The sequence below is a fragment of the Babylonia areolata genome, chromosome 22 (assembly GCF_041734735.1).
Source record: "Babylonia areolata isolate BAREFJ2019XMU chromosome 22, ASM4173473v1, whole genome shotgun sequence".
NCBI lineage: Eukaryota > Metazoa > Mollusca > Gastropoda > Neogastropoda > Buccinidae > Babylonia > Babylonia areolata.
The window spans coordinates 28936575-28958057 of record NC_134897.1 but is presented as its reverse complement, the minus strand read 5'-3'; the positions used below and the strand labels follow the sequence as shown (position 1 = coordinate 28958057).

General features: G+C 42.5%; 1 protein-coding gene across 1 annotated transcript in view; it reads left to right on the top strand.

Moving 5' to 3' along the window:
- LOC143297094 (uncharacterized) overlaps window positions 1-21158 on the top strand; it is a 44445-nt gene extending 23287 nt beyond the window's left edge. Inside the window, exons 16-30 of the mRNA XM_076609266.1 lie at window positions 267-437; window positions 2221-2377; window positions 7203-7306; window positions 8332-8457; window positions 9883-10017; window positions 10696-10884; window positions 11509-11716; window positions 12809-13109; window positions 14487-14704; window positions 15178-15487; window positions 16051-16274; window positions 17216-17525; window positions 18124-18347; window positions 19577-19906; window positions 20211-21158. Of these exons, the coding sequence (XP_076465381.1) occupies window positions 267-437; window positions 2221-2377; window positions 7203-7306; window positions 8332-8457; window positions 9883-10017; window positions 10696-10884; window positions 11509-11716; window positions 12809-13109; window positions 14487-14704; window positions 15178-15487; window positions 16051-16274; window positions 17216-17525; window positions 18124-18347; window positions 19577-19889 (2990 nt within the window). The 3' untranslated portion in view covers window positions 19890-19906; window positions 20211-21158. The remainder of the gene's footprint in view (window positions 1-266; window positions 438-2220; window positions 2378-7202; window positions 7307-8331; window positions 8458-9882; window positions 10018-10695; window positions 10885-11508; window positions 11717-12808; window positions 13110-14486; window positions 14705-15177; window positions 15488-16050; window positions 16275-17215; window positions 17526-18123; window positions 18348-19576; window positions 19907-20210) is intronic.
- Window positions 21159-21483: the final 325 nt, after the last annotated feature.

The window sequence follows — 21483 nt, the reverse complement described above, 5'->3', positions numbered from 1 at the left end:
CTGCGGAATGTTCTCGCATTTAAGAGGTGGATGAAGACGAAGAACACCGCCTATCTAACGACGAAATCAATAGGCTGGGCCATTAAGACATTCATTGAAGACGAAGAATGCCGCATTTCTGACGACGAAACCTATATGCCATTAAGACATCCACTGACATCAAATGTGGTATTTGTGGGGGAAAGAAAGGGAGACGACTGACCGTTTTGAGTTAAAAGAAACACTTACAGCCACACACCCCTTCCCCCACCCAAACTTTTGTCCAGACGCAGAGTGTGATGCCCCAGTAAAGCCATCAGACGCCAGTTACGATCAGCCAACGAGCATCTGTTCTGTTGGAACGACCGTGACCTTGCGGTGTGCAACAGGCTCGGAACACCTGAACCTCACCTGTCTCAGTGACGGTCAATGGTCCCCTGCTGGCTATGTTTGTGGAGGTGGGTTGATGAAGAATAGGACAGACATTGTTGTGTGCTTTTTTAAGAGTATTTTTGTTTGGAACACGCCACAATACACCGCAGTTACGGATAAACAGGACAACAAGGAAGTCGTATACAAAGTTCTGTCCTGTACAACTTAAGTATGAGATGGTGACGGCGATCTTCTTGCATTGTTTGGCCGTTTTACACAGCACCGGTCGATCTGTAGTAAGTGTTTGAATGTACGACCATGCGAGTACACACACACACAGACACAGACACACACACACACGTGGATATGTAGACTTTAGCACGCATGCACATGTACGTATGCAAGGACTAGCAAACAATTGAACTTTCATTTTGAAAACATTCAGCAGACGTTAATGTGTGTGGGAGGGTGGGGGTGGGTGAGGAGACACAGAGAGGGGATGTAAGCTCACGATTTCTTGCAGTCCCACGACTTCTCTCACTTTGGGAGAAATCGTGGGATTGCGAGAAATCGTGGTCGTTCCCCTCCCACGTTTTCTCTCAATTGCGAGAAATCGTGGGGGGCGCCCCCACAATGTGTGAGAAATCGCGGGAAATCCCCATTATTGTTATCAAAAATATTTTCTTTGTCATCTGAGTTGGTTTCTTGTCTTTTCCCAGTGCAAATCTAAGAGAAGATTAGAGAGATAAAAAGAAATAAGAAATGGGGGAAACGATAACGACGATCATGATAATGACAGTGGCGTTAGCGAAGACATCAACAATAGACGGAGAAGGTGATTGCACAGTGAGTGAGTGAGTGAGCAGGTGAGTGAGTGTGTGTGTGTGTGTGTGTGTGTGTGTGTGTGTGTGTTTCTTTATGTGTATTTACTTGGCTGGTTGATTTGGTCTTCTTTACTCTGTTTTAAAATATTTTCATGTTCTAAGTGTCTTCTGTGAAACTGAGATTCTATTTGCAGTGCAATCTGGCATGCGAAAGGATGCTGACACAAACAGATGAACAAATGAGCAAGCATGAAATGAAGAACATTCTAAATAAATGTGACAGAAAAGGCTGCATCACAAAAAACATCAAAACTATTTGGTCCAGTTTTCATGCGCCCTACGTGACGGCAAAGCATTGTGAAACACCTTTTTTGCTGTCACATTTATGTATAAAGTTGAATCATTTTGATGTTATTCCCAACATCCAGGAAAGATTCGGTTCAAGTCATATTATATTATATTATATTATATTATATTATATTATATTATGTTTCTGTTCGAGTTATACACAGGTCGTATTATATTATATTATATTATATTATATTATATTATATTATATTATATATCATATATTTCTGTTTGAGCTATACACATTGCCTGAATTTCGTTGTTTGCTATTGATTCTGATGTTGAATTTGAGGTCGATGCATTGCAGTGATCCATCTTACGTGAAATGCAATAATTAGTTGTGTTTCAGTGTCATTACTGTTGATGTCTTCACAAACGCGATTGTCATTATCATGATCGTCGTTGTCGTCGCTCCCCCTTTTTCTCAGTTCTTTTTCTCTCTCTCATTTTTCTCTCAAATTTGCACTGGGAAAAGACAAGAAACCGACTCTGACGATAAATGAAATATTTTTGATAAAAATAAGAAAATAAGTGGGACTTTCCACGATTTCTCACACATTGTGAGAAGTCGTGAGGGCGCCCCCTACGATTTCTCTCGCAATTGAGAGAAAACGTGTCCCCCCACCCCCTCCCTCGCACCCCCCGCCCCCCTCCCTGTTTACAATACACAAACGCCAGTCTACCTCGTTTCTAACAGCCTGTGCTGATGGTTGGGCCTTCTACAACGGAGGCTGCTACAAGTACTTTGATGAAATAGTGACCTTCTCAGAAGCCCAGCAGACCTGTGCGTACCGAGGTGCCAAGGTGTCCAGCATGAAAAACAAAGAGGAGCAGACGTTCGTCTCTTCCCTCAGGTCAGTGGGACTGGCGTTGTAAAATTACAGAGAAAATGTAAGTCATATTTTTTTTTTTTTCATTTTCGTTTCATCCTGTTTGTAACAGGGGTGGAGTGGTGGCCTAACAGCAGTGTGCCTGACTAGGAAGCGACTGTCCACGGGTTCAGTTCCCATACTGTTCGGGATTTTTTTCTGGTCTGGGTGCTAGTCTTTCGGATGAGATAATAAATAGGGACCCCGTGCGCAGCATGCACTTACCATAGGTAAAAAATAATCCCATGGCAACAAAAGAGTTATCCCCGGCGAAATTCTGAAGAAAAGTCCATTTTGATAGTAAAACAAATACACCTGCAGACAGAAAAAAAGAAGAAAAGATATGGGTGGCACTGCACAGAGGCGACTCGCTCTCCCCGAGGAGAGCAGCCCGATTTTCACACAGGGAAATCGGTTGTCATAAAATGTATTATAATAATACAGCGCAATAAATACATCGTTATTATTAATCAGCAAACAAACAAAACAAACCAGAACGTAAATGGTTACATTAATACGGCGTGGGGAGGTCGGAGACAGGGAAAGGAGAGGGGGAAAGATGTAACTCTGTGTGTCTATGTGTGCGTGTGTGTGTGTGCATGTGTGTATGTGTGCGTGTGTGTGTGTGTGTGTGTGTGCGCGCGCATGTGTGTTATGAATTTGTGAGAGAGCGTGCGCATGTGTGTGTGTGTGTGTGCATACATGTATGCATGAGGGCGCGTGTATGTATTCGCACGTGTTTGCTTGTTTACAGTATAGACAAACGTTCTCTCAAGAGAGGACAGAGAGAGAGACTGAGACTGAGATGATTTATTCATTTTAGACCACAGCCCCATATGAACAAGGGGCGGTAACAAAATTTCAGAATGTCAGCATAACTGTGAGTGTTTATGTTCACAGCTTAATAAAGAAATAAACAATCCAATGCTGTCTCTCTGAGTTTAAAAGCTCTGTATAAATACCATGCCAGGTTTCGAATAATAATATCATCTGTAGATGCCATCCGTAAACATACTTTATAAACAAACATGGATATTCATAATACTTCTTCGGAATATGTTCCGAACGGAGATCATTCAGGGCAGGACACTTCAACACAAAATGATCTTCGTCTTCAGTTGTTTCCCTGCACAAAGGACACAGAGTTACTTAACTGCGTACATTTTTAGCGATACTGATGTGTATCAATGCCGGAAATACCAAATCTAAATCTGGTCAAAATAAATTGTAGATTACGTTCCGTGTTAGATATACGATAGTTCTTTACTAAGTGAGTAGAAGTATACGATAATTACAAATCAAATCTATCACTCGAATGTCCCCAATTTTGCCACCTACAGTCTGTTAAACGTCGACGAAATGTTTTCAAAAAAATATTCTCTTCACCAAACTCTTGAAGTACCCATACATACCCAAATCCAAATTCATGAAGATATGTTCGTGTATTTGACACCCAGTATTTCTTTTCCGTGTAAGATCTATATCATATAACATGTTATAAGATTTACGTGGTAATCTATCATTTTAAACAGTTTCAACCAATAACGAACACAGTTTACTGCAGAATTTATATATATTGGATATCTGTTTCCCCATACACTAGATCATTCGGTGTATTCATGTCCACTCATAAAAACTTTTCCAGTCCAAATAAGTGAACAGATTCACAATGTTTAATAGCAGTCTTATCTAATCCCCACAATTCTGAACCACACTGTACGTTTGGTTGTATCTGAGTATCAAAATTTATAATGTTCAGAGAGTTATTGTTCAAAAAATAGTTTCTACATAACTTGCATTCGAAGGCAACCCTTCAAGCCATTGGGGACTATTCCTTTCGACTTACTCATCCTCAAGACCACTTCCCTTCTGTTGCTGGCCACAGGCCGTCGTAGAAGAGAGATACCTGGTCTCAGTGGAATGCCACAAGATCTGGCCTTCCACAGAGATGGTTCCATCACCGTACACTTCCTTCCAGAGTTCCTGGCTAAGAACCAAGACCCGGAAGTCCCTTCCCCCTCTCTGAGGGTCAGACCTTTGTCTGATATTCTTGCCCAAGACGATGAGGATAGGCATCTCTGCCCTGTTTGGTGCCTCAAATACTATTGGGATAGGTCTTGCCACAGGCGTTCTTCTCAGAGACATCTTCTCATCTCCCTTAATGAGAATTACTAAAAAGACATCGCTGTAGGTACCATTTCCCGCTGGGTTTCCCAAGTCATTCTCAGAGCCTACTCTCATGCTCACAGGGATATCAGCAGTCTTAATCAAAGACCACACGAAGTGCAGGCCATAGCCACATCAGCTGCTTTCCAGCACTCTGTGCCGCTGCAGCATGTCTTGGAGGCAGCCTTCTGGCGGTCTGAGAATCCCTTCATAAACTTCTGCCTCAGGGATTTCCGTATGACCAGGCCTGACGGTTCCAAGGGGATTTCCTTTGTCGCGGCTAACACTGCCGTCTCGGTTACAACGGCTCCCCATGCGAACCAGTAGGCGTTACCCTCCTCCATTTGCTTTAAATTCTGCATCAGTTTAATACGGTACAGAATATGACACCAAAAGGAGGAGTTTGTATTATATGTTTGGTGATACATATACTTACCATGTCAAACTCGAATGCCCGCCCGTCCGTCCCCGCGTCTCTGCCGTGGTTCTCATGGGGCATTTTCTCGATGGCCACGGAATGAGTCAGCGCTTCTAGCTTTTAGAGGCGTTTGATTGGCTTAGAGCGGACCGGGCAAGACGGGTCGTCTTTTCACCGTTAGCCGCGCGAAATTTGGCCAAACAGAGCAAACCGATAGGCCTAGTTTTCATCAGTTTGACATGGTAAGTATATGTATCACCAAACATGGAGTATAATACAAACTCCTATTTACATTGTTTCCGTTTTCAAATGTATATGTATAGCGGCCTTCATGGTCGCCATTACATGCTCCATTTAAGATTATCAAGTCTAGGGCAGTGCACATGTTTGACATCGATTTAACACAGGAATTGGTATGTGTGTCTTGAGAATTACACTTACATTCAACTGAACAGCTTTTATGTCTAAATTCGATATTGTCATTTAATTCTTGTAACGAAGATATATTAGAAGTTCTGCTATTGAAATCACCACAGAGAATTATGTACACATCATCAAATTCTAACAGGCCAGTTATAGTTACAATCTTCGAGTATAGATATTCCATGGTCGTAAACAAAATATGCATAGAACAGAGAACCTTCTGGTGGTACAGAGGCACATACGTGTAAACAATCTTTCTCACATCAAAACAATCGCTTATCAATAAGAGATGCCAATATATTTTCATACTTTATACACAATTTTAGTATAAATTCGCAAAACTAATTTCAAACTAAACATACCAAACCACCTGCTCTCCTCCCATGTTGAGTAAATTTAACAGCAGATTTGTAATACATTGTGAATCCAAGAAATAAGTCAGTTTTGCATTCCTCTTCAAACCTTTCAAGAAGGCATACAAAATCAAAGGATGATACATATGAAAAGACAGAGAAAGAGAGAGAGAGAGAGAGAGAGAGAGAGAGAGAGAGCAGGGCTGTATGTGAAAGAAATTTAACCAGTACATATTTGTCTGTGTGTATGTGTGCTTATATTACATTAAGCCGAAAAACAAACCATCTAACCAGGAGGAAGGTGGCAGAATGGACAAGACGCTCATCGGCCAATTCAGTGTCCGTGAAGGTCTGGGTTTGAGTACCGCTCTCGCCCTTTCTCCCAAGTTTGACTTGAAAATCAAACTGAACGTCTTGTCATTCGGTTGAGATGATAAACCGAAGTCCCGTGTGCAGCACGCATTTGGTGCAATTAAAAAGAAACCACATCAACAAAAGATTTGTCCTCTGGCAAAATTACGTAGAAGAAATCCCCTCTGATTAGTATACAAATATACATGCATGCACTCAAGGCCCGACTAAACGCGTTTGGTTATGCTGCTGATCATGCATATGCCCAACAGATGTGGTGTAGCGTATATGGATTTGTCCGAACGCACTGACGCCTCCTTGAGAAACTTAAACTGATAGTAGAGCAATGATATTGACAGTCAGATATCCAGGAAGCCAGTCAGTTGAACAGTAAGTTAGTCAGTTAATCAGTAAGTCAGGTATAGTTAAGTCTTGTTAGGCAGTGAAACGTGACGGGTGGTGGAATGGAAACATAAAATGGACCTAGCACTATTGTTATCTCAATCAGCCAGTCTGACAGAGAACTGGTGGAGGAGAGTGTGGTCTTCGCAACGGCGCAAGGCCTTCAGTTTTTTTTTTTTTTTTTATACATCACTACACTGTGCAGTTTTGGAGCAAGGGGGAAAGGGAGTGAAATAGAGATAGATTTTCAATTAAAGAAATCAACAACAATAACAACAACAACAAAAACCAAACAAACAAAAACAAACAAACAAAAAACACAACAAAAAAACAAAACAACCAACCAACCAACCAACCAAACAAAAAAACAACAACAAAAAAACCACCAGCTTTCTCATAACAAAATCACAAAGACGTATATGTATAGACATCAAACACACCTCTCAGCCGACCAGTTGGGATTACCATTGTCATTGATTGTGAGCACAGTGTCAAACGCGTCTGATATTTTGTATTAATTACGCGAAACGTGTAACACTTTGATGGACCTCCACGGGGTTTCTGAAAAAGAACACGTCCTGTCTTGTCTTGAAACCCTCTTCCTCATAAAAGGTTCTACCCTAAATTGACACATTCGATATTCAGACAGCATTCATGCCAGCGATAGCTTACATGCGTAAAAACATGATGTTTGCAGACAACACTTGCGGCCCATGTGGATCGGTGCCACAGACAAGGAAGTGGAAGGTGAATTCCGCTGGGAGGACGGTACTCTGGTGGACTGGTTCAACTGGGATCCAGGTACACGGAAATATTTTGATACACTTGAAAAATTATTTAAATGAAAAGATTACAGACGCTATTTTATTCATGAAAAAAAAAGTTCATTCACGGCAAGCTACGTCATTTCAGTGGCTTTGCTGAAATACAGATGTAGGTATCGAAAGGTCACAGCTTTTTCTTTTTATACTGTTTGAAAGGAAAATGACGTTTTGCCAGAGATATGGCAATGGAGAATAGTTTAGAATAGCTCTACTAATTCCACTTCTTTCTGTTCTTTGCGCTGGGGAAGGGGAGTGGTGATTTTGTTGTGAGAATCTCACAGTGGTCGAGTGAAATCTCAAGTGTAACGGACATAATCGTTGTTGTTATTAGAAATATATTTTAGGGGTTGGGGAAAGAAAAAAACTAATTATTGTGGATGGTGCTGTGGGGGATGGGAGAGGGAAGGTGATCTCGAGATGTGGCAAGAGGGGATGGGGAAATGGGAGTGGAGCCTGAGGGGCAGAGAGTAACAGGTGTGAGAAATGAAGAAAGGGAAATTTTGATGGCATACTTGCACTTCTAGAGTAGGCTTTATCTAGAATCCAGACGGGTTTCAAACGTATCACTGATGTTACCTTCTAAACACTTTAGGCTTGTTGATAAGGAAAGACAACAGTTCAGGAATCAGGGATTTTTTTGCCTGGATTTTTTTAACGAGAGGATGCAAAAACGTTGTTGTTTTTTACAGTCTGTTTCATTTTTAGCGGTGAGGAAAAACGATTTATGTTGTCCGGTTGGCAACGGGATATATAGGACCCAAGTAGGTGGGAAGTTATCATTTATGTACTCTTGAATTCGTTATGAATCGGAAGTAATGTAGTTCGGGTGTGGTGGTTGTGTGGGACCAGTCCATCCGTCCACTGATCAATATCTGATTAAAAGAAAACATTCACTTTGTTCTCTAATGTTTTAATCCAGTTTATCTTTGTTGTGGTGTATCATGTATAAATCTGTTTATTCTGTTGTATATCTGGGTGATACTTTATCTCTCTCTCTTTCAGATAACACCCCAAATAACTACTGGAACCAGGACTGTGTGGAAGCGTACGTTGATTATTATAACGTTTCATGGAATGACATCGACTGCGACAAGAGATTCCGATTTGTCTGCAAGTACAGTCTATCGGGTAAGGTGTGCAGCGTGATACACCCTCACAAGTTATTGAAAGAAATGCATGCATCCATGCAAGCACCAAACATTTAGAAACACACATGCAGACATGCACGGACACGAGCACGCACACACCGACATTCACATATACACACAAACATATGCATACACGCTCATACACAAAACGTCTTCCATTTTTGTTTGTTTGTTTGAGAGAAAGATTGAGAGAGAGAGAGAGAGAGAGAGAGAGCACAAAACTGTGTGTGAAGGAAATCAAACCAGCACATATTAGTATGTGTGTATGTGTGTGAACATGTTTTTAATTGAAGTCATTGGCACACTAGGAATAAGACAATGTAATGTACCAGTCAACACGAAAAGACAGCGACATGACAAAATATACAATACAAATCATAACAAGAAATATTCACAAAAAATAATCATACTTGGTGAGAGACAAAGGTCCACAACGTCAAGGCATCGCTGGTTAACGCTTCCCAACTTGCAACATGTTAATAATAGGAACATAGAATTAAACGCAGGACCTTCTATAAAAAGGAAAGAAAAAGAGAGACGCAAAATAAGTCTGTCCACATACCGCTCTTTACAAATACACACACGCCAATGATGGCGGGAAAAATGTGCAGACACAGTTATCGTTTATCTATACTGGACAATGTCGTGTTTTCACTTGAATATGACACACAGGGAAAAGAACAGATAAGACGAAACAATTATTGTATTGATAGAGTGATGGCCTAGAGGTAACGCGTCCGGCTAGGAAGCGAGAGAATCAGAGCGCGCTGGTTCGATTCACGGTTCAGCCGCCGATATTTTCTCCCCCTCTACTTGACCTTGAGTGGTGGTTTGGACGCTAGTCATTCGGATGAGACGATAAAATGAGTGTCCCGTGTGCAGCATGCACTTAGCGCACGTAAAAGAACCCACGGCAACAAAAGGGTTGTTCCTGGCAAAATTCTGTAGAAAAACCCACTTCGATAGGAAAAAACAAATAAAACTACACGCAGGAAAAATTACAAAAAAATGGGTGGCGCTGTAGTGTAGCGACGCGCTCTCTCTGGGGAGAGCAGCCCGAATTTCACACAGAGAAATCTGTTGTGATAAAAAGAAAAAACAAATACAAATATATGGTATTGAATAAGCTTTTGTCACAGCACTCTGTGAGTACTTTGGGCAGCTCACTTCGGGGAGAGTGCCCTTTTTTGTTCTGTCTACAAATGTATTCGATTTACGATCGAAATGTATTTTTCTATATATTATAGCCAGGGACTTCCCTTTTGTTACATTGACTTGTTTTATGTGCACTAAGTGACTACTGCACTTGGGGGGGGGGGTTATCGTCTCATCCGTCAGTTATATTGAAACCTCGGTGTTATGTCACCTAACCATCTTGTTTTATTTTGTTTTTTTTTTCCTTCAGAACGGACTCTTTGCGCCGATCGTCACGGCGACTGTAGGTCTGTGTTACTGACCCAGCCTGACGTCTGTATACAGCAACCTGTCTTTGCCCAGCAGATGTGTCCCTACTCCTGTGGAGTCTGTCTGCCTGATGACAGTAAGTGTCACACACACACAAACACACACACACACTCACACACATGCGCGCACCCACGCACACACATATATATATACACACACGCAACACACACACACACACAGGCCATTTTGCAAACATCCGTGAGAAGGCCAAGTGCACAGACTGTTTCGCAAAAACGAAAACTGATGAACTGTCCATCGGAGTCGAGGGATGGCTTCCATCCTTTTCATCCAAGCATGGTTCACTGGTATGGGATCCATACTTAAAGAAAGGTACACAACGAGTGATTCGTTGTTCATGAATGTAGGTATAGGGACTCAGGCTGCATGGCCACAACACCAGATCCCCACTCCTGGTGGAACGACGTAGACCTTTCCACCCGACTTCGCTGTAGAGGATCGTGTTTCAATGAAGACAGTGTTAGGTGGAAGGTCAACACAGATGCACTCAGAGCATGTTTTCATAATAGCAAAGAGAATTGGAAATAACCATTTAATTTATCAAAACTCCTGATGTATTTCGTAAGCTCTTTTTCAGTAAAATATTCCATTGCAAAGAAAACCACCGTCATTATGGAAAAAAAGAAAACAACCAACAAAAAACAAACAAACAAAAAAAAACACCTAAAAAAACAACCCAAACGTTTTGTGTCCTTCAACATCCTGACAGCAGTGTTGTATGACTGTCTTTACACAGCCCCTCAGTGCACCATACCATCAGTGTCTACTGACGTGGTGGTGGTCAGCCCCCAGGACCAGCAGGCAGTGCCCCGTGGTGCCGTGGTGCAGTTTGCGTGTCGGGACGAGTTTGTGCTGACGGAAGGACAGCTGTCCCTGGCTTGTGGACAGGACGGCAACTTGATTGGAACACTGCCTGTCTGTAAAGGTAATGATGATGGTGACGATGATACCAGTTATGGTGTTAAGAACTGGTACCACGAAGAGCCACAATTCATCAGTCATGAGCATTTTTCTTTGCCCCAGAACCTTTCGTACTTGAATATTGCCAGTGTAAAATAAATAACTTCTGTGGTTACTGCATGCTGCGCATATATGGTGATCAAAAGGAAGATCCAACCACCTCTCCTAAAGACGCATCCGGGAAGTGGGTGATGTTTGATTATGTGGTTTTCCATTTTAGCCCATAAGACACTCAACTTTGTCAAGGGACGGTCACAGGCCGAAACATCCACTTCTGTTGGGGCTCGAACCTGCGCCCTTTCAGTCGTCAGTCAGTGACTCTAACCTCTTCGTAACTGGTCTAAAATTGCATGTTTGTTGGTATGTCTTTTTTTCTCCTCTTTTTTCATATAATTTTACCACATAAAATCTTTATTTTGAACACAGATTGTAGTGCTGATCTGATTACCTTCTTTTTAAGTGACAATGATTTGTAACCAAGTGGTTTTCATTTCACTTTTACGATTGTCTCTCCATGGTTGTCTCTCTTTTCAATTAAGCTTAGACACAAATCATTAAAACCAACCAAACTGGGTTTTTTAAAACGCAGATCCCGATACCATCATCCAAGATAGCAGTGACGTGGAACTGGTGCAGCGACCGACTACAACGTCTAGTGGATACTGCTATACAAGCCTTGGGTCCAATCTGGCCATTCAGAGGAACGGTGTCATCAAACAGTGGAAGTTCTACAGCTCTCAAGTGGGCTTCACTTTCTTCCAAGTCTGGAGGCCTACCCCAGAAGGAGGAAACTTCAGGTAAAATCTACATGCAAATGTGCTTCTCCGTGATAAAACGTAACCAACCACCGATGAAGACTGTCGAGAGGATATACCAGAAAAGAAGAGTGTGACGGAGAACAAAAACACAGCGCAACAGACAGTGGTAATGGAAAGTATCGCACGATGTGCACAACACAGTATAGTAATGAGGAAATGATACTCAATGATTTGAGATAATGCGATACAGCTTATGACCAAATAAGAAAGGTAGCACAATACAACTAATGTAATTCAAAGTGTACGAGACCCTCACATTAGATAATGGGGCGTTTCAGAAAATGGGAAAGGCTACCAGTCAGACTTAGTAGCACATACGATGTGGTGCAGTACAATGCCTCATGGCAGAATTCTGTTCAAAGAGTTGTACAACGCGTATCTACCTGCCGCTTTTTAGTGATAAAACCAAACGCATGAAACGCATCACGATACATTTTGACTCGGCTGCAAAGTAAAACACACAGCATGGCTGAAAATTACACAACCTTCCAAACTCAAATAATCCATGTCTGTCTCGCAGTTCGTAATAAAATTTCTTTCTTTTTATGTTTTTCTCTCGTATTTTTCTCTTTCTTTTCATTTGTTCGTTTGTTTCCTTCCATGCAGTTAACTTTCCCATCTTGAATGAAAATTCTTTCTTTTTATGTTTTTTTTCTCTCCAGTTCTTCTCTTCATTTTTTTGTTTCCTTCTATACAGACATTCTCTTCCTCTTCTTCTACTACTTCTGCTGTTCCAGTTCTCTTTTGATTATCGTCATCTTACTTTGAGGGTCTTTCTTCGTGTTTCCGGAATCACCAAACTTTAACCATTGACTGCAGCCGACGAGTATAATTGTTAGTGAAGAGCTTTCACGTCAAATGACCATTCTTTATATGGACTTTTTTCTCTTAGGATTGCTCCACCTTTGTCCAGCAATGTTAGCAAGTTTACTTAAAAAAAGCAAACACAAAAGAACAATCGTAAAACAAAAATAGCAGTTGTACTTCAAATCCATGCGACACTGGCCTTTTGTTTCACCAAGGTTCAACAGTCATTTGTTTAATCAAAGTCATCACGCGCTCTTTCCACAGTTTAACCCTCGTCGGCCAAAGCCAAGTGCAGACTTCAGGACAGGGTGAAGAGACCTATGATCTGGACGAAGCCGACTGGATCACAGTGCAACCTGGGGACAGAATAGGGTTGTTTGAGGCGGGGGACTTCAGAGGCCTGGTGCCATACACCTGGTGCAACAATGAATCACACCCGGGAGATTATGGCGTCATGTGGAGTGTGGGCTTCCGGTACCACAGCGACTTTTCGCCCTCTCACTCCTACACGTTCGACAGTGGTATCAGCTGCAGGAGGTTCTCCTTCAGAGCCGTCATTCATCCTGTGAGTGAACTGACTGGACGTCAGGGTGTCTCGTTTCTGGATGTTGTGATCTCTGTGTCTCTCTCGCTCTCCCCCTCCCCTTTCTCTCTCTCCCTCTGTCTCTCTCTGGGATCAGGTGAAATGTACGGTCTGTGTAGCTTAAGATTCAAAAGAACACACAAAGTGATTCTGTGCAGGGGAGGGGGGGCGGTGGGGTGTGTGCGTGTGCGTGTATGACAGTTTTTTCATCAACTGCTTCTTATCAACTGAAAGAAGTAGATAAACCAAACCAGGCAGGAAGGTGGACACCGACAAAATCTGTTTAACCATTTCGCTGCTGCTGACAAGTATGCACGTCAGTTATTTGGAAAAAGACATAGCTCACGGGTCAGGATGTCGGTCACCATTCTGTATGCGGACTCCTTGGGATTGCATTGCTTTGGTTCAGCAAAACCAATTACACAGCTGATATGTACACAAAACGTAGCAACGGTTGCGGTCTTCAGATGTTTAGAGCGCTGGATTCTCGCCCGAGTTTCCTGAGTTCGATCCCCGACTCGCCTGGTGGGTTAAGGATGGAGATATTTTCCCATCTCTCAGGTCAACATATGTCCATACCTGCTTGTGTCCTGACCCCGTTCGTGTGTATACGCAAGCAGAAGATCAAATATGCACGTTATAGTTCCTGTAATCCATGTCAGCGTTCGGTGAGTTATGGAAACAAGATTCTAGGACACACCTGAATCGGATCGAAAGAGATGTTAAGATTTTCGCCAGAACCACTATGCTTGCGTTCCCTTGGCTGTGGCAAATGTAGAAATTGTATTGTTTAATTTTCGTGCACGTTTTAGATACCTGTTTGTACAGATTATTTCTCTCTCTCTTTTTTTTTGTTGTCAAGCCCACGATGATAGGACAAAGAGTCAGACATTTATCTTTTTTTACAAATATCGCAAAATCTCGGCTGTGAAAAAATACAGCCAACACAATTGTTTGAAATATGACAGCCATGCAGGATAAAAAAAAAGATCGGTTGTCACTAGAAAATGAATAAAGTAACAGTATACCTTCTCGTGTCTTAAACTTTCGACTGCGCACATAATATGAAACCTAAGTTCTTGCCATTTATTCTTCCACTATCCTTTCGTCAATCGCATAAAGGAGTATAAATTATTAAAGCTGTTTCTTTTCGAGGGGGAGGTGAAATTCGTTGAATTATCCTAATGTAATGAAGGCTTTGCCTTTCATGTCGTAGTTTGTTATAAATTCCGACACACACTCACAAGCACACACGCGCGCGCGCGTACGCACACACACACACACACACACATACTAGTGCGTTCTTTCTTTCTTAGATATTTTGCTGAGTTCTTGACTGAGAGCATACTCTGGACACAGGTAGCCTCTGTACCCGCGGAACCAGATCTACCCACAAGTCAGGTGCCCTTAGTGTCCCGGTCGTATCTGCCAGCAAGAAAGCACGCGTACCTGGGAGACAGTGACAGCTTCTACATCCCTGCAGAAGGTTACGTCAAGGAATGGCAGTTCTTTGCCAGACATGGTGGAACTGGAGCTTTCCAGGTCTGGAGACGCCGAGAGGATGAGGGGGAACGAAAGTACGTCCCTTTTCGTCTGTCCAGTTTTATTAACAATTAAATAATGTTCCCATTCTTGATGCTTTTGTTTCAAAAAATTTATGCAGAACACATATTATTTAACATGTCCTGGGTTTAAATCAACTGGTTTAGGCGAAACATTAAATGAAAGCAGAATACATGTTATCTAGTATCTCTTAGGTTTAAATCAAGCGGCTTAGATGAAAGAAGGGGAAGGAGAAGAAAAACAAGTCAAAATTTCTTATATTTGTGTTAGAAATTATGCGTATTCGTAGAAACCAACAGTATTGACCTTCCGATCTATTAAGTAATTATATATCTATGTATCTGTCTCTAGATATCTATGTCTGTCTGTATCCAATGAATTAGTTATCTGACAGTCTTGTGTGTAGTGTCACGAGGATATCATCTTCATAAAAGATAACGAATGTTTACATCCTTACCACTGTTAGATTTCTACCATCTGTTCGCAGGTACGAACTGATCGGTCAGAACAAGGTCAACATAACCTCTAACGGGGCTCGTCTTCACTCCCTCGAGGTGCCAGCAACGGAGAGAATTGCGGTGAGGAAAGGGGACATCATTGGCTTCCTGTTCGGAAAGGACATGTTGGGAATACCCTACACCTTATGTAGTCAAGAAAGCTTCCCGGAATATTACAACATCTACTGGTTCGAGCCTCTCACACCCGAAAGTGCTTTGGTGGGCGAGATCTACGGCTTCACTTCCTCGACCGGCTCCTGGCTGTGTCGAATCTTCTCCTTCAGAGCCATTGTTGAACAGGTAGGAGGAGCTGGAGCTGCTGTGAAAACAGTTTTCGGTTTGCTGAGAAGTTCAGTAGGATTGTTTTTTCAGATGATAGTGGATATATTCTTTATATATGCGATGTACGCACATGAATGTGTAGTGGTTCGCATCTATTTTACACAGTTCTCTCTCTCTCTTCCTTTCCATTATTCTCTTTCACTCTGTACTCTCGTACATTTCAGACAGACACACTGACACACCAAAGCACACACAGAGAGACGCACATACCAAAGCAGCCCCACCTCACCCCCCCACCCACACACACACACTGACATCAAAATATAGACACGCACAAAGACACGCAAAATACGCACACACAAAGACACATACAAACATATGGATGCACACACACACACACACACACACACACACACACACACACACAAACAACCAGCGCGCGTGCACGCACAAACGCAGCCACTCTCACACACCCGTTCCAATATCATATTCACATGAATTCACACACAGGGAGGGAGAGGAAGGGACGTGCTGACGCATTAGTTTTACCCACTGTTTCTACAGTCATCTTTTGTCATCAGGCACAGTTGCCTACAGAACCACCCCAAACAGACGTACGCACTAGCAACGTGGGCCTGATATCTCGGTCAAGAATAGGAGCCGCAGTCAACGTGTACCTTGGCGACAGTAACAACTTCTACATCCCTGCAGACGGTTACGTCAAGGAATGGCAGTTCTTCACCAAACATGCTGGGACTGGCGCCTTCCAGGTCTGGAGACGGCGGGCTGATATAGGAGTTCGACGGTATGTTGTTTTTCTGTTGACTACCTATAATGATATACATTGTTCCTCTGGCTCTGGCTGGTGGTGAGTGGAGTGGAGAACAGGAAGGTGGGGGGGAGGCGGGGGGGGTAGCGGCATTCTCCAAACCTTCCAGATCCAAATTTTAGCTGTTGTTTCAAAGGAGTTTACACTTGCGGGAAATAAGAAATAAACAAAGAAAAGCAGAAATACTGTGATTCTGATCGTCAGACTGTGAAAACAACGATGTCTGGCATTAGCAACTTTAGTTCATTAGCCCCTTTCTTGTCCCTTCACTCGGAGACCACACGGAAAAGATCAGTAATAATGAACAAGTATGGGTGTGGGTGTGTAAATGTGAGCAATTCCCATTCACACTTGGAAATCTACAAGAAATCACTTAACATCGACGTAAATCAAAGCAAAGGACTTGCTGCAAATCACCAAACATTTACTTCGATCAAAGTAAGCTATGCTGGGGGCGCCAGCCGTTTCGTAAAGTGTAACAAATTCATGTAAAAAAAAGAAGAAAAAAGCGAAAGATACTAAAAAGCCCATGTTAGCTAGCAACTCCGTGAACTGGACCTTAATGCCTACTGTATTCCATATAATGTCACCACCTTATTGTCAGAGCAGGGCATCTCGGTCAACATCTCAAGAATAGCAAAGGCAGATCTTGGGGTTGGGGGATCGAGGGGTAGGCATAAAAGTGAATGGTCCAGTAACAGAAAGAGATGACAGAAAAATAATGACAGGCAGAAACTAAGGCTGTAGGAAAATTTGCGCAGAATTTCCAGATGATTGCGATATTATTTACAAATCAAAGACAAAGAGGAATGGAAGAAGTAATACATCCTTGTGCATTTGCGAGCAATAGCAAACAAAGTTCAAGGAGCAGACCAGAATTTCTGTCCTGCAAATGGTCATGTTCTGTCTGTTCACAGATTCGAGCTGATCGGTCAAAACGAAATCAACATCACTTCCAACGAGGCACGGCCCTACATGTTTAGCGTACCGGAAGGGGAGAGAATTGCAGTGCATACAGGGGACATCATCGGTTTCCTGTACGGGAAGGACAAGTTGGGAATACCCTACTCTTTCTGCAATTCAGACGAGTCCTCAGACAGCAACAACATCTACTGGTTCGAGCCCCTCACACCCGACACAGCTTTCGTGGGCGATGTCTACGGCTTCAGTTACAGTGGAGGCAATTACCTGTGTCGAGTCTTCTCGTTCAGAGCCGTTGTTGAACAGGTAGGAGTCTGAGCTGCTATGAAAGCAGTTCCCAGTGTGTTGTGGATATAGGAAACTGGTGTTTTCAGGCATGGTTATTCTTCAGATAATAATTGATCAGCTTTATCCATATGCTGAGCAGAGTCCTTAACATTCAGTAACAATTTTCTCTCATTTCCCATCTCCCCCTTGTGTCTATTTCTGCCTGCCTGTCTTTCTTTCTCGTGTTCTCTCTCTCTCTCTGACACACAGACACACACACACACACACGCGCACACACATTTTCAGACACACCAGTACACAGATACATGCAAGGAAACATACACACACACACATTCACACACACGACAGATAGATTGATTGATTTATATGCACATAGACCACAGACACGCAAACACACATACACACGCACAAACACACACACACATACATAACGAAAACGCATACAGCCACACATTTTAACACACATACACACAAACGACTGGACACGCTCGTGCACGCACACATGGAACTACTCACACACACCCGTTGTTACATTACATTCATACGAATTCACACATTGGGACGTGCTGACGCATTAGTTTTACCCACTGTTTCTACAGTCATCTTTTGTCATCAGGCACAGTTGCCTACAGAACCACCCCAAACAGACGTACGCACCAGCAACGTGAGCCTGATATCTCGGTCAAGAATAGGAGCCGCAGTCAACGTGTACCTTGGCGACAGTAACAACTTCTACATCCCTGCAGACGGTTACGTCAAGGAATGGCAGTTCTTCACCAAACATGCTGGGACTGGCGCCTTCCAGGTCTGGAGACGGCGGGCTGATGAAGGAGTTCGACGGTATGTTTTCTTCTTTTTTTGTTTGTTTTTATTTCCTTTGAAGATAAATAGTATTCCTTTGGTTTCAGGAGATGGTATGGGCTTTTAGAGGGAAAGGAAAGGGTGTGGGGGTGAGGGGGGGGGAGGGACTGGGGTGGGGGGGTTGTGAGACGGGAGGGGGAATAGGGAGGGGGGGAAACGAAACTTTAAAAACTTTCCAGGTCCAATTTTAGCTGTTGATTTACGGGGCTTGCAGAAATGGGAAATAAAACAGAAAAAAAAGTCAGATGGTAGAGATAGACTGGAATGTCTTGCACCAGCTACATTAGCTCACTACTCTCCTTGTCTTGCTCCTTTGCATGTACTTACAAGTAGCTCGGGAAAGATTATTGATGAACAGTGATGATATAGATAGATACATAGCGCATATCCTTGGTCATAGACCAAGCTCTAAGCGCTTTAGAAACACGGAGTCATTTGCACAACAGGCTGTCTAACTGGGAAGAGCTGACTGACAGCTGCCATTGGGCTCTCATCGTTCGTTTCCTGTGTCATTCAATCAGGTTTCAGTCACGCACACATGCTGATACAAACAAGGATTTTTTGTCGGGGTGTAAATGAGAGCAAAACCTATTTCATTCTTAGAAATCTACAAGATATCATTTAACATCGACGTAAATCAGAGCAAAAAGACTTGCTGGAAATCACTAAACGTCTCTGCCAATCAGAGTAAGCTATGCTTCGGGCGCCAGCCGTTTCGCAAAGTGTGCGAAATCCAGAGTCTAAAAAATTCAAAAGTTATTAAAAATCCCATTTGGCAAGCAACTCCACGAAATAGGCGCCAGTGCGTACCTTACTGCATACAATATTACCACCTAGTTGTCAGAACAGGGCAATCTGGTAAAAGTCTGAAGAATTACAAAGACAGATAATGGGAGGTAGGTTGGGAGCGGGGGAGGGGTATATGATTGAATGGTCCAGTAACAGAAAGGAAGAGACAGACAACAGAAACATTGTGGCAGGCAGAAACTAGGCCTGAAGAAAAGAGTTCATTTGCGCAAAATGTCCAGGAGGATGGTTATATCATTTAGGAATCAAAGTCAACCTAGGCACCCCACATGAAGATTATGGGGGAGGGGGGGGGAGAATTTATAAAATTATATGCTTTTGCGCGCGAGCATTATCATACATAAGTTCAAGAAGCAGACGTGAACTGTTGTCCCGCAAATGGTCATGTTCTGTCTGTTCAGATTCGAGCTGATCGGTCAAAACGAAATCAACATCACTTCCAACGAGGCACGGCCCTACAAGTTTAGCGTACCGGAAGGGGAGAGAATTGCAGTGCATACAGGGGACATCATCGGTTTCCTGTACGGGAAGGACAAGTTGGGAATACCCTACTCTCTCTGCAATTCAGACGAGTCCTCAGACAGCAACAACATCTACTGGTTCGAGCCCCTCACACCCGACACAGCTGTTGTTGGTAAAGTCTATGGATTCAGCTACACGGGTGGCAGCTATCTTTGTCGTGTCTTCTCCCTGAGAGCCGTTATTACTCCTTAAGAGCCGTTATCGTGCAGGTAAGTACAGTTATTTTCCGCTCATGTCTGCGTAGTCTTGTCGTCTATTGATTCAATAGTATGTATCAAAGTGTGTAGTCTATTCAATGGAATGTTTTAAAGTGTGTATCTGTAGGAGGAAGACTGGAGTCAAATGTAGGCTCCTTTAGCATACAAGATTACTGTTGATATTCTGAATAGGCACTCTGTCTCCAGCTGTCGGTCTTACCCCTACCTAACCTTCGTTTTTCCTATATAACCACTTTACGGACAAATATGAACTGAAAACTTATTTGTTAAGCTTGGCCATCTGTCGTTTTTTCAGGAAACAAGTGGACCATCAGGTGCAAATCAGCGATGTCTGATCCGTCCTGCACACAATTTGTGTTAAGAACTTTTGTAAGGGGGAAGTTCTCCCAACACGAATTACATTGTGAATCTTCTCTTGACTTGTTAGTGTGTTGTGTAATCCTGTACTTATCTTCAGTGCTATTTCAGGACTGCACGACGGTCATCTCACTTTCCGATGTATGTTCGACAACAAAAAATGCGTATTAATGGGATTCTGGTATTGTTTTTCATCCCCATGTCTCTTAAAAAAAAACCCATTGAAACGTTGGTATTAGAAACATGGTGGTTTTGATGTATTTTGTACCCCATCATCCTTACAGTAGTCTGGCGAGATATTTTGGTGGAGAAAAAAATAACTATGTTAAATATTTCAACAGTTATTTATATAACGCATTTTCGTCGTTGATGGTATCAGACGAACAACGAAAAGTTGAACGTCTGATTATATTTAAGAACAAATACTGGGACAGGCCATCACTATGACTGGTTTACTCATTTTGTCAATTTTTTAACTTAAAACAACAAATATTTCAGAAGAATTGCGAATTTTTGACCACTCGTGCCAGAGTCTATGCCATTAAACACTTATTTTTGCTTGAACAAGAACTGAGTGCTGTCATTTAGATTCCGATTCTTCGGTGACTGGTCTCAAAGTGTAGTTTATATATAAATATATATAAAATTATGGATACACACACACATCCAAATTTAACTTTTGTTTTCAACTTTCAAATTTGTCCCTACTTATTTCCACTGGTATGGGGTTTGTTGCCAGTCTCCCACATCAAGAGGAATGGTTCAGTTTTTCCCAGCTGATGACAATTGCTTCCTGTTTGTGTATCTCCTAAATTTGAGATGTACTTGATCAGTGGCTTGCAGAATGGTACATCACTAAAATGTGCAGTTATGTGTATTTCTTTTATGTTTTCTGTCTTAAACGGGCAGAGGGTATTAATAAACGCACCGACTAAGATTTAGCTTGTTAATTCACGAGTTATCCACACGAGAGTGTATGTTCCTGTGTGTGCGTGATTGAACGTGCTGAAACTGTACGCGTACGCACACACGCAAATACTCTCTCTCTTCTCTCTCGCATGTGCGCTGTCACACACACTCTCAAATCGCATGTATACTCGCACACCACAAACAGGAATAATACGCACGCTCGCGCATACACACGCACACACGCACTCAAGCACACACTCTTTCGTCCCCCTACCTATTTCTTTGATCGCGCGTAAGTTTTT